The sequence below is a fragment of the Spermophilus citellus genome (assembly GCF_964194105.1).
Source record: "Spermophilus citellus genome assembly, chromosome: 12".
NCBI classification, from domain to species: domain Eukaryota; kingdom Metazoa; phylum Chordata; class Mammalia; order Rodentia; family Sciuridae; genus Spermophilus; species Spermophilus citellus.
In genome coordinates, this window is record NC_138198.1 from 8,798,473 (window position 1) to 8,813,053 (window position 14,581).

Sequence of the window (14,581 nt, forward strand, 5' to 3'; positions counted from 1 at the left end):
AGTGTTTTTCTCTAGGTCCTTAAGATATAATGTTAGATTATTTTACTGAGTAATTTTCTATTCTTTTAATGTGTGGGCTCAATGCTATAAACATTTCTCTTAGAACTACCTTCATAGTGTCCCAAAGGTTTTTATATATTGTATCACTATTCTCATTTACATTTAATTTTTTTATTTAAACTCTGATTTGTTCATCTATCTGTTCATTATTCAATAGTGAATTTAGTCTCCTAGTGTTAGTTTTTTAAAAAATTTTCATCTTGTTGATTTCTAGTTTTATTCCATTATGGTCTGAGAGAGTTCAAGGTATTAGCTCTATTTTTGGTATTTGTGAAATGTTGCTTTATGTACTAAAATATGGTCTATTTTGGAAAATGTTCCCTGTGCAGCTAAGAAGAAAATGTATTCAGTCATTGACGAGTAAAATATTCTGTGCATTTCTGTTAAGTCTAAATTATTTATTGTAATTTTAATTTTATATTTAATTTTTGTTGGTATGATCTTTCTAGTGATGAGAGACACATCTTAAAGTTCCCAATATTACTGTGTTGTGATCTGTTTGATTCTCTATATTGAGAAGGAGCTCTTTGATTACTCAGATGCTTCATAGTTTGGAGCATATATATTTACCACTATTATTTCTTTCTGTTGTATTACTCTACTAAGCAGTATGAAAATGGAATTTTTTATGTGTTCTGATGAACTTTTGCTCAAAGTCCATTATATCAGACATGAAAATAGATACACTTTGTTTATAAGATCCATGTGAATGATATGTTTTTCCCATCCTTTCACAGTTAGTCTGTGTATATATTTGTCTAAGAGGTGAGTCTCTCGGAGACAGGCTATTGTTGGGTTCTTTTTTTTCCAAATCAATCTGCCAGTGTATGTGTGTTGATGTGTTGAGTCCATTAACATTCAGTGTTATTATTGAGAGATGATTTATGTTTCCTGTTATTTTGGTTCATTTCTAGTTATCAAGTTGAAATAGATTCTACTTTGATTAACTATTCTTTTAGTTTTAGTTTCTGTATGTTTTTATTTGCATATTTTATTTTTTCTTAATAAAATATTTATTGAGTGTGTTTTATAATGCCAGCTTTCTAGTTGTGATTTTTTTAACTTTTGTTTATTATGGATGTTATTATCTCATATTAAAATCTGATATAATTTAGTATTCTATGCAGAATCCGTTTTCTTTCAGAGCTTAGTATATATTATTTCAAGACCTCCTAGCTTTTAGGGTCTTTGAAAAATCAGCTGAGATCTGGATCGGTTTGCCTCTGAATATGACCAATCATTTTTCACTATCAGGTTTTAAAATTCTATTATAAGTAAAATTCTATACTTATTCTGTATGTTAAGCATTTTCATACTATTGTGGCTAGGTGTGTTGTAATTCTATATATTTAAAATTGTATATACCTCCTGTGTTTAATTTTTCATTTCATTCTTAAGATTTTGGAAATTTTCAGTTATTTCATTGAAAAGATTGTTCATTTTTTGTTTTGAAATTCAATACCTTCATCTATCACAGTGAATCTTAAATTTGGCCTTTTCTTATTATCCCATATATTTTTTAAAAAAATTCTGTTCATGGTCTGGTAACATCTTTTCTCCATGATGAACTTTATTTTCAAGATTATGCACTACTTCTTTATTACCTGAATATTTGTCCTTCAAGTCATCTAGTGTATTGGTGATGCTTTGCATTGCATTTTTAATTTGGTTTATTGATTTCTGAATTTTGAAAATTTCTGACTGATTTTTCTTTAGAACTTCTATTTCCTTATTGATATTTTACTTCTTGTGTCTTCTCTGTGATTTTACTTTTTACATTATCTTTTATCTCATAGATCAGTTGAAATATAAACTTTCAAAATTCCTTCTCTGATATTTTCTTCACTGTGGTTTTTGTGGAATCTGCTTTTGAGTCATTCTGGTTTGTTTGGCATGCTTTGTTCCCTTGCTTGTTCATATTGTTTGTGTGTCTATTCATGTATCAAAATGGATCTCTAACAACAGAACTTCTATTCAGTGCATTTCTAGTGATCCTGTAGATATCTTGTGGCTCACAGATTGGGGGGGAGCCAAGTAATTGCAACCAACTGTGCATAAAAAATATAGAACTAAATTGCATACTTAATTTTTATTTTCACACAAAGTTAGTTGGCACAATAAACAGAAATGTATCAAGTTATATCAGTAACAACGGTAAGTAATCATGAGTTATAACTTTCATAAAATAAAAGAATAGGTATTTTCTATAGCTTCAATTTTATTAATTGTTGCTTTAGCATTAGTGGTGGTATGTGGAGTTTTATAAACCAAGAGCTCTGGGAGAAATTAAAAATAGGGTTCATTATGAAGAACAAAGCAATGGTGATAGAAAAGGATTAGCAGTTTCAAGATGTGAGTAGGGCAGAAGCAAAGTGATATACGATGTATTGTTTATGAGGAAGAAGGAAAAACAAGTAAAAGAAATAAAGAGTAAAGTGAGAATAATGGAATTTGACTGTTTGTAAGAGAAAAGAAATAGAAACAAAAGAAATAAAAGGTTTAAAACAGAACACAAACTCAATCCAAAATAGGCTAATTGAAAACTTTAACCCTTAACAACAGAGTAAGGAAAAATAACTATGTTTCAGAATAGTACAAATGAGAAAGCATAAACAAACATGTACAAGTATATGAATGTCCTTCATGTATCCATCAGTACACATACAAAAACTGAAAAGAAAAAAAAAACAGGATTGTTACTGAGAGTATGTGCTTGCTGTCTCTTCCAAAGTGTCTTTCCATCTCTCAGTTTCCATTCTCCATGGGATGGTATGGGGAGCTGTGAAAGGTGCTGTTGGCTCCACCCCCAGGGTATAGGTCTTGCTAGGTTCTACAATATGTTCTCAGGGGAGGCAGTGAGGTCCTGTCTGTGCCCCAGGTGTTTCACTTCATGGGGAGTTACTGGGCATAAGTAAATTAGTGCACACCTAGGACTCTACTCTACTTTTCTCCCTAGGGCTACATTCATGGGACAGGGATGCCAGTCCTTTACCAGTTCTGTTTTTTCAGGGTACTGTTCTTTCTTACCTCCTTAGGTCTGCCCTCAAGCACCAAGGTCCATCACTCCTGCTCATTAGGATTTTGAAGCAACTGCCACTGGTCTTGGGCACAGCTGTGTCGAGGGAGGAGAGGAGGACAGGCTCTCTTTGGCCTATCTGACTAGTGTTACCCCCAGGAGAAATACTGTCCATGATAGAAATTCTCCTGATTTGCTAGGCTCAGTTTATGTCTTGTGGATGGTGTCTGCCAGATTTATATATCGGACTGAGCCCCAACACATGGATCTAAATTCCCAGTCTGAATTTGTGCCATTGCAGTGCAGATGTTTAAATATGTCTCCAGCTTCAACTCTGTGTACATTCCAGGCAGACTGGTGGTGACTTTCATGCCACAGTTTAATGAGTAGAATAGCTTGACCCTGTGGTCCCACATTCTGCATTCCAAGACTGTCTGCTGCACTTTTCATATATATAATTAGTTTTAGGTAGACACAGTATCTTTATTTTATTTTACATGGATTGAAACCAGTGCCTCATGCATGCTAGGCAAACACTCTACCACTGAGCCACAATACTAGCCCCTTGTCTGCATCACTTTTCAGTCTTTTTTTGTCCTAATGTACTGATTTCCCCCTACCACATCAGATCCTAAGCTCCAGCTCTGTTTCTCATCTTTGTCTGATATACCCCAAATTCCCCAGTTTTCAAGGTCTCTGTCCAATATTGAGTATCAGTGGCATGCTTTTATCTCCCACCTCACAGAGAAGCAGTTTTCTCACTCTCTGAGTCCCATATGGTGGAGCTGTGAGAAAATCCACTTCCTGCTAATTCACCATCATGTCTCCCCTTGTTTGACACTTATATATTTATGCTACTTTATTTGACAATGATAAGGTTTTCTTTCATTTTTGCAACTTTTAATAAGGATTATGATTATGGGACCAATGATTTACTTTTAAGTATCAAACTTTTATAATTTCTGTTGTTTCTTCCTTGCATTTGATAAGTACAAAGTGGAAAACATAGGAGTTGTTAATGCATTCATTACTTACCTGTCATAAATACAATTAATATTAATTCTAAAAATTTCTCCAAGTATGGGTCTGGAGGAACATTTTATAACAAAACATCAGAGTCATAAAATTTTATATTTTATATTTCTGTTTTTGATTAATTATATATTTTACTGTTTTATTTAATAGTGAAAGAAAGTCTTAAAGATGACTCATTAAGAAGGTATGAATTTATAGATTTTAAATAAAAAATGTCTATTAACTAAGTGGAGAGTGAAGGTAGAAGGATTTGTTGAGTATTCTAGTGTGGGACAGACACCACATTCAGTTAACACTTGTTTCCTAAAGTTATCTTATAAGCACTTTGAAAGTATCTGTGCTATTATAATCTGTTAATTACTAATAAAGAGCTGTCATTCATTAAGGTTGACTATTTGTCCCATATTTGTGCAATTAATAAGTTTCAGGCCTGTGTTTAGACTGTAGTCTTACCTGGCTGACAACTCCATTGTGTTGTTGCACTGTACAGGTTGATACCAAGTGGGACCTATACAGGAAAAATCAATTTTACAATTTATTTCAATGTGTCTGACAAATGTATTCTAAATAACATATATATTCACATTTTAGCTTTCATATTGTGTATCATCAATTTAGAAAGTCAAAGGCAGTTGTGTGTTAATTCTGATTTATATTTTACCTGATAAGCCAGGTTGTAGTCCAAGATTTTGTCCTCATATTGACAGTTCCACTAGTAATCAGGATTTTTTCTTAATATATGAAAAGCTTTTATGGAAAATCTCACAGAGCTATGGCCTCATGGTTTCTAATAAACAAGAAAATCAGGCAAGTGCTGTAGAGAAATTATTTTACTGAAAGTTATGAATAACATCATTTAGACAATGTTGTATTACTTATATTAATCCTTAGAGGACATTCTAATTTCTCTACTTCCTGATTTTCCAGGTAGTTTCTCTTCGATTACTACCCCTAACAATTTTATGAAGACTTTTACTTTTATATTTTTTTCCTTTTTTATGACTATAACCTTTTATTTAATTTCTATTTGTATTTTCTGTTTTGCTCTCTTTGAGTTTCTGTTTTATTTTGTCAATTGAATATTTTTTTTCTTTTGACAGATCAAAAGTTTAGAAATTTCAGAATTTTAAGGAATTTTAGAAACCTTCTAGTCTTTCAGCATGTGTTCTACATGCCAGCCAAATGATAGTTTTGAGGATGTACCTGAAACTTAAATATATTAAAGGGAGTTTTCTGGGTACAAACAATGACAACAATGAGATTTAAACTCCAGTTTCTTAATTCTGAGCTCAGTACATTTTCTGGTTATCATTTTTAAGGTGATTTTTTAAATAATAGATTGAAGATTGGCTATAGGAACCCAACTAGAGAGGACAAGACTAGAATTTTTAAGTGAACACAGTGGTAGAGGATCAAAATTTAACTAGTGAAGGAAAGGGCTATAAAAGTATTCACCCAGAGTAACAACACTGTGTTGGGTAGGAATAAGCATTTTAAAAAAGAGACCAAAATCTTAGGGTTTATGATTAGTTTGATGAGCACAAAACAGGAATGAAGGACACAGAATATTAAAAGCTCTCTATAAATGCATATTAATACAAAATTTAGAGGAAGTCTTAATAGCTTGTATTTTGCCTGCTTTCATCTCTGCGATGCAAGAATGGATTAGAGACTAGTGAAACAGACTGTGGAAATTGTTAGAATACATGAATCTGTGGCACAAAACAGGTTTTCATTCACCTTCACTTTCTTTCCAAATTGCTGATGTCCTTAAAATGTACATGTAGTGCTGGGCAAAGGAGTGATTGGCAGGGAAAGTTATTACAAAGCTTCAGTTGAGTAGTTGGAAAGGTATTGAGACAGGCCAATGATTGAGACTCCATTTAGTTTAACCTTGTGTCAGGAATCTGAATATTCAAGGATGTAGATTTCAAGTTTAGAGACTGCCACTGAGTTTTGCAGATGAGTGACTGGGAAATGGATTCCCAGAGGAAGGAGGGTATTTACATAATAGCTAGGGAAACAGAGGTACAAATACCAAGACTCTGCTTTTCTGGCAGTCTTTTCCCCTGGGTGTCTGAGTGCTTGTAAAGGTTTTAAAGGGCTTGCTAGTTTATGAGGACCTAAATAAAGTGAGACCTATACAGGAAAAATCAATTTTATAATTTATTTCAATGTTTCTGACAAAGGTATTCTAAATAACATATATATTCACTTTTTAACTTTCAATAATTTTTAAAGTTCCAGAGAATTCTGTGCATTATTTGTGGGTAGAGGGAATAAATAGTGTATTATTATTGGTGATTTTCATGCTGAAGAACAACATTGCTTAGTGTTTGACTCCTGGATATTCACGAGAGAGAACTGTGCCTCTTGTTATCTTGTCTTGTGTTTCCAGAGGTTTGTTTCAGTTCAGGTGAAAAAAAATGTCAGCCATTAATTGGGTTTTAAATTCAGCCTTTAAGACAGGCAATTTGCAAGAACAAATTATTGTCTGTTTCTGCTCATGTATTGGCTATTGCTCTGAATTGGAACTAAGAGTGCCTTAATATCTATATTGAATATTTTATAGATTCACAGCAGTAGAGTCAGAAAGAGGTGAACACAAGCTATTTTTTTAATTGGAGGTCATATTTTAATTAATCAATCAAGAAACCCCATTTAATAAGTTATACCTTTAATTAAACAGAGTTTATTTTAAAAAGAAAACTATTCACCATTTTTTGTTATACATTTTTGCTTTAAAGATCTATCAAAAAATCACACTCAGATGATTCCTTGTGTGCAATGGTTCGGGACAGCTATGAAGCTCCTATTAAGGTAAAGTGATCTTTTGTAAAAAACCTCATGTTCTTGCTCTGAATTTTGTGTTTTAAGATGTTAATGCTGAAAATTTAGCTATATTTTTTCTTATATTTTGTATGAATATTTGCTAAGAATCCATTTTAAAGAATTATGTTGATTTTTTTAAAAAAATGCTTTTTGTATCACTGTTCTCTCAAGTGCTTGGGGATCGTGGGGGCTGGAAGTAACAATGGGCTGTGAAATACATAGTGAAAGAAAAATTGCATTAGAAACAGCTTTCTAACTGTAGAGGAAATATAATATTTATTCAAGGATTTTTTGTATCAGTTTTCATTACTGTGGTTTTTAAATCATTCTTACATGACTTACAATACTCATGCCTAAATTAATTTTTATAAAATTGTGGAATTTCCCTGGTGCCTTTAGTTTGGAATATATAATATACATTGCACATAACTTTTCTTTTTTTACTTGGACCCTTGATATTTTGGTATCATAGCATTTGCGGAGACCTATATTCTCTATTTCTTTCCGTGGCTCCATATTTATACTAAAGTAATATTGGGAATTATGGCAACGCAGAAATCTAGAATTTGTATCTTAATACTTGTATTAAAATGGCTTGCATATCCATACTTTGAGTCTTTCCACTAAAAGTGACAGTAATTTTAAAAAAAACTATAAGTAAATAGCAGAAAGATTAGAAGAACAGAAGGAAGTACTAGGTCCTGAATTAGAACAAATTATATTCTATGCTTTTATAATTATATTCTAGTATATAACTTCTATTTTGACGTATAACTGAAAAGAACCAATAAAAATTCTAAAGAAATTTGAGGTAATGAAATTTTTTAAAAATTTACTCTTCATCTAATCAAAGAATAAATGGTGTGTGCAAAGTAATAACCAGTTCTGGAAGCAGAAACACTCAATAATTGTATGGTAATACTTTAGTTTCAGAATTGTTGTTTTTCCATTATAGTTTCTTAAAATATATAGATTCTATGTCAAATTTTGAAATTTCAAATTTTAGATGTTTCTGTATTTACTTACTTTAATGTTTATTGTAAAACACTACTATTTTTATGAACTATTCCAGGTTAGGAAATATATTTGCAAATATCCTGAAGAAGCTAAAATAAGGTTAAATGTAAATGATATCTTTTGTTTTTGAAATTACTTTAATTTTATTTCAGGTATGAAAAGCTAATGGATAAAATTTATTATTCATCTATTTTTATGTTGAACATTTCCACCTCTAGTTTTCCATGTGAGAGAAATATATGATACTTGTTTCCTGAGTCTGGCTTATATTATTTAACATTATGCTTCCCTGTTTTATTCATTTTCCTAAAATTAACTTAGTTTTGTTGTTCTCTATGCATAGAAATCTTTCTTGTTTATATATACCACATTTTCTTTATCCATTCTTTTATTAACTAGCATCTAGCCTGATTCTATAACTTGCCTAATATCAATAATGTCATGGCAAGATGGGCATATGTTTATCTCTAAAATAAGCTGACTTTAATATTTTCTGGTAAGTACTGAGTAGTATATTTGAATAATAAAGTAGTTCTATGTTCAGTTTTTGAGTAGCCTTCATATGAATTTCCATAGTGATATAGTAATTTATGTTCCTGCCATTCACATGTAAGAGGTTTTTCTCCTCATCTTCCAGTATTATTTGCCTTCTTGATGATTGCTTTTTTGAATGGTGGAAAATGGGAGCTTGATGTTGTTTTGATTTGCATATTCCCGATTGATAAAGATGTTATGGTTTTTTTTTTCCCTGAAGTGTTGGCCATTTGTATCTCTTATTTTGAGAACTAGCTGTGCATTTGCTCATTTATTGAAAACGTTTTTGTTTTTCTGGTGTTAAGATATTTGCATTAATATTTTTAGGATATTAATCCTCTGTCAGAAGAATAGCTGGCAAAGCTTTTCTCCATTTCTGGAGGCTACCACTTCTTACTGTTTTGTGTTTCACTTACTATGCAGGAATTTTTCAGTTTGATGCACCCTCTCTTATCCATTGTTGCTCTTATTTTCTGAGCTGTAGGGAGCTCTATTCAGGAAATTATTGCCTACATACTGAAGTGTTTTCCATATATTTTCTTCTAGTATTTGTAAACCTTCTAGTCTGGTACATATGTCTTTAGTCCTTTCTGAATAAACTCTTGTACAGTGTTAGAAAATAGGCATCTAGGTTTCTTCTTTTACATACGGATATCTAGTTTTTCCAACACTATTTCTAAAATGTTGTTTGTCTTTTCTCCAAAATATGTTTTTGGTGTCTTTGCCTAGTATCACATGACTGTACCCCTGGGTTTGCTCTCTGACTTCTTTTCTATCCATTGGTCTATGGGTCTTTCTTTACACCAGGACCATGGTTTTTATTACTATAGCTCTGTTTTATATTTTGAAATTGGGCATTGTGGTTTATCCATTGTTTCTCTTATGATCAGTATCACTTTGTCTAAGTATTTTTGTTTGTTTGTTTGTTTTTCTTCCATACAAATTTAGAAGTAGTTATTTTCCCCCCATTTCTGCAAACAATATCATTTGAATTTGAATGGGAATACATGGAATCTATAATTCATTAATGGTACTATGCCCATTTTCACAATATTAATTCTGCTTCTCTATGAACATAGCAGATCTTTTTTCTTCCTATTGTTTTCTTATTTTTTTTTCTTCAATGTGTAATTTTTCTTGAAGAGGTCATTCACTTTCTTGTTTAGGGTTATTCCTAGCTATTTTTAAAGTTATTTGAATGAGCTATTACTCTTGCTTTATTCTCTCTAGGTTTGCTATGGTATGTAGACAAACAGCTTATTTTTATATGTTTATTTTGTATCCTGTTACTCTGATGAATTCATTCATCAAAGTAGAATTTTCATAATATATTATTTATGTTCTTCTAAGAATAGGACTAAATCATTTGCATATAGAAATAATTTAACATTTTAACTTTCCTATTTGAATCCTTTTTATTTCTTTCTCTTTTTCTAAAATTTTAAGTACTGTGATTAGTGAGATTGGCAGCAATGAACATCCTGTGTATTTCCTGATTTTAGAGAAAATGTTCTTCATTTTACTATTGGCTTTGTATTTGGTATACTTCGTCTTTATTGTAATAAAATTCTCCTATTTCTAATCTCTCAGGGCTTTGTCATGAGGGCCATTGAATTTGTCAAAGGCTTTTCCTGCCGCTTCTTAAAAGATCATGTAATTTTGCTCTTGATTCTATATGTGATGTATTAGTTTTATTGATTTGCATGTATTGAATCATCCTGGATCAAAATCAGCTTTTATGGATTTTTTTTTTTTTTTTGTATGTGACTAGAGTCTCAAACCAGGAGCATGGCACAAAGGAACCACATCCCCAGCATCTTTTATTGTTCACTTTGATAACAGGTCTCACTAAATTTCCCAGGCTGGCTTTGAAATTACAGTGTTCCTCAAACAACCTGATGCTTTTCTGAGAGTATAGACCTACACCACTATGCCTGATATGTATGTTATTTTGTAATGTGTTGTTGAATGTGGTTTGCAAAGATTTTATGAGAATTTTTATACTATGTTCCTCAAGGATATTGATATCTATTTTTTTCTTGTTCTGTCCAATCTTCACTTTTCCAGTCAGGGTAATACTTTTCAGAATTGCTTTGGAAGCATCTTTCCTTTGCTCTTAAATGTAATGGGGGATTAATATCAGTTCTTCTTTAAATATTTGATAAAATTTAGCCATGTATTCACCTCTGAACCTCTGGTCGATAAGGCTTTTTATTATTGCTTCAACCTAATTGCTTGTTATTGAGCTATGGTTTTCTCTATCTATTTGATTCAACATTTAATGACATATTTCATAAATATCACTTAGATCTATTTATCTTTTGATTTTATTCTTTAAAATAGTCTAAATTTTTCCCATTCATTGAAATATAAGTTTTCTAATAGTCTCTAGAGATCTTCTGGATTTCAGTGGTATCTGTTTTAATATTTCACTTTTTGTTTCTAGCTTTATTCATCTGTATCTTCTTTTTTCTTTTAGTTCCCTTGGCCAAGGGTTTATCAATTTTATTTACCATTTTAAAAACAAACTATTTGTTTCGTTATTACTATGTTTTTTAAAAAAATTATCTATTTTATAATTTTGGCTCTGACTTTAATTAATTCTTTTCTTGTATTGGTTTTAGAATTCATTTACTGAGGTTTTTCTTAGACCCTGGGATGCATTATGAGGTTTTTAAATTGAAATATCTTAGATTTTCAAATGGAGGTAGCCCTTAGTATAAACTGTCCTCATACAACTGCTTTTGGTAGATTAGTGGAGAGATATTGGAAGGGTTAGAAAATGTACTGGGCAGTAAGATTTGTCTAAATATATGCATTTCTGTATAAGTTATAATGAACACCATTATCTCATATATATATGATCCACAAACCTAGCCCTCGTGTTGATAGTTCTCTATTGTCCTTCTATCCTGGTTTTATAGAGTTAGTAGACAAATGAATATAATATTTGGCTGATTTGCAGAGTATATATAACACTGTGATATAAAATATTTCAATTTTTAATGTATACTTCTCTAGTTTTTAAATCTAATTTATTTCAAATCTGGAAAATTAAGTGTCTCCTTAGAATACTGATTAGGCAATCTTCATATAATTCATTAGTTGTTTAATTTTACCAGACAACTCTCGCTCAGATTCTTCCTCAGAATAGTGTTGGTCATTCATTTGGTGATGCACATCAAAGAGAAAAAGATGGTATAAATGGACATACAGAAGGTAAGAACCACTCATTATAAAATCATTGGATATAATGCATGTTTAAAACATGAGCACTAGTATGATTTAATAGTGGAAGAAATGAAAATAATAAATAGTATGGGAGTTGAAATAGTGTGTCTTATCAAGTTGCAACCACAGGGTAAGTTGGAGTGGTCCTAGAGGAGCTGAGTTATTAGTGCCAGACCTGCTGAAATTAGAGGAAAGTTGGGACATAAGAAAGGGGAGAGAAGAATTCGGAAATGAAGAATGAGAAAAGACTATAGACAACAACAACCAAAAAAAAAAAAAAAAAGAAAGAAAGAAAGAAAAAGAAAAAATAAGCAGATGCACATTGATGATGGCCTGATAAAACATTCCTTGGAAAGATTATGACTTCTGATACATCTACAAATTAGAGTACAAAATAGGGAGAATTTTAAATAGGTGAAATAAATGGCCAGGCACATGGTGCATGCCTATATTCCCAGTGGCTCTGGAGGCTGAAGACGGAGAAATAATTTTTATTTTAAAGCCAGCTCAGTAACTGAATGAGGCCCTCAGATATTCAGCAAAACCCTTTCTCTAAATAAAATATAAAAAGGGATGTGGATGTTGCTCAGTAGTTAGACACCCATGGGTTCAATCCCCAGTACCAATAACAAAATAACAAAGCAAAAAGAAACATCAAATAGGCCTGTTAAGTTAGAGGAATTGGTAGAAGATTAAGCATGCATAAGAACTCTCAAATTTTATTGAATCATATGTTGGGGACCATGTACAAAATGTATGTTCTGACTCAGCAGGTCTTTGGTTCTACATCCTGAATACATTCAAAGATGCTTCCAATGCTCCTTGATCCACAGACTACATTCTGATTTGCAAGAGCAGTTGAATGAATTGCCCTTTAGAAAATCTAAATTAAGAGCCATTGTGTCTTAGTTCATGGCATAACTATATTAAATTAGAGCATAAATCTTGCTTTGTTTTTGATTATGTCTGTTGGCAAAGGGGAAGAACAAATGGATGAAACATAGAAATTGTATTTTTTAAAATATTTTTTGTAGTTGTACACAATAACTTTATTTATTTATTTATTTATTTATTTATTTATTTATTTATTTATTTATTTATTTATTTTTATGTGGTGCTGAGGATGGAACCCAGAGCCTTGCACATGCAAGGCAAGCACTCTACCGCTGAGCCATAACCCAAGCCCCCAAATTGTATTTTTTTAAAGATTTTTTGAGTTGTAAATTGACACAATACCTTTATATTATTTATTTTATATAGTGCTGAGGATTCAACCCAGTACTTCACATGTGTTAGACAAGCGCCCTAAGACTGAGCCAAAACCCAGCTCCTAAAAATTGTATTTTTAAGATACAGTTACTGCATTGGGAAGAAAAAGTAGTGGGAATAATCTAAACAACAACAACAACAAAAAAAAAGAATCAAGACTACAGGTCTAGAGATAGCTTTTGAAAATCAAAGGGAGGGGTTAGTGAGGAGGGAATAAAATTAGCTAGGTAATTTTGAAGGTAATAATTAAGGAGACTGAGGTAATGCATTTCAGCTGGTTTCACTATATTTGCCTTCAAACAAAAGTGAGAGTTACTGGTCCAGAGATGGTTTTAAGCAGGGGAAACTGTTAGAATTGGGGCAACCAGCCACTTTAATTCCTTTGCTCCATAACTACCAAGTATAGGGATGTATTTATATCAGTATTTGAGATCAGAAACATAGCATTTAAGAAACATGGGGCATTTAAAACGACAATTAGTTTTTTTCTTTAATGAAACCATGGCTTTGGGCATGCTAGGAATGCACTCAATTACTCTGCCAAGTCCTTTTCTCTAAATAGCTAGTATTTTGATATGACAGATATTTTATGAAAATCTTTGAAAGTCTAAGAAGTTATATCAAACAAGGCTCATTTTGTAAACAGCAGACTCTTTAGGTTAATTTGTTGAATACCAAAGCTGTTATTTTTTGTATATATGCTAATGAATTTGAAATATAAAAGGTTTTTCATGTCTGATAATTCTTTTGCATTTCAGTTCACTTTTCCCCTTTGGATTACCATATATTAATATTTTATGCTTATTAAAAATTATTTATTAGATACAGTTCCTATGTCTTCTCAAATGAATGAATCAAGAAACTTTGAGTGGGTCAGACCAGAGGATACAGTAAAAGAAGATATAGCACTGTCCTCCATGGGTATGGAAAAATGATTATTATAATAAATGTATACCAAAGCTGATCATTTCTCAGAACTTTCCTCAATGCAAATGAATTATACTTTCCACTTGATGGTTATCACACTTTGGACTTACTACATTGTAGGACCAATGGAGGAACAGGATATACATACCTGTAATAAAGTTAATGAAATGATTGTGAGAGGCTACATTAAACATACCTGCTGTTAAATTATTTTGTTTATTTTATATATTTATGCCCCAAAGTTTCTCCTTTGCTCCTCTGATTAGATATTCCCATTCCCTCAATCAATCCGCACCTTTACTTGGTATGTGTGCATTCCCTATTATATTTGTGGTAATTGGAAATGTAATCTCACTTTTGAAAACTTAACTCTTTGCTTAATTAAACTAATATTGGATGTTTTTCTTCAATATATTTGAATCATGCTGCTGTACTCAACAAAAACCAGCAAACACAGAAGTCCAAATGTTAAAATATTATTTATCAAAGCTAACCCTTCGAACTTGACTCCATGTCAATTCAGCAGGAAGGTGTGGGTGATTTTGTCATATTCATGTTTTGTGGATTGTGTATCCCTTTTGCTTTTCAGTATTTCAGAATTTCACACATCCTGTTGTGCAGGTAATTATAAACTTCTATGTTTATCTTGAATTATTAACT

At 31.8% G+C, this 14,581-nt stretch overlaps 1 protein-coding gene across 1 annotated transcript in view; it reads left to right on the plus strand.

Moving 5' to 3' along the window:
- Positions 1-14,581, plus strand: part of LOC308631359 (uncharacterized protein) — a gene marked incomplete at both ends in the record, with an annotated part of 51,349 nt that overhangs the window by 26,076 nt on the left and 10,692 nt on the right. The window contains 5 exons of the mRNA XM_081262525.1: positions 4,262-4,295; positions 6,859-6,931; positions 11,617-11,713; positions 13,817-13,915; positions 14,511-14,542. Coding sequence (XP_081118651.1) covers positions 4,262-4,295; positions 6,859-6,931; positions 11,617-11,713; positions 13,817-13,915; positions 14,511-14,542 — 335 coding nt within the window. The remainder of the gene's footprint in view (positions 1-4,261; positions 4,296-6,858; positions 6,932-11,616; positions 11,714-13,816; positions 13,916-14,510; positions 14,543-14,581) is intronic.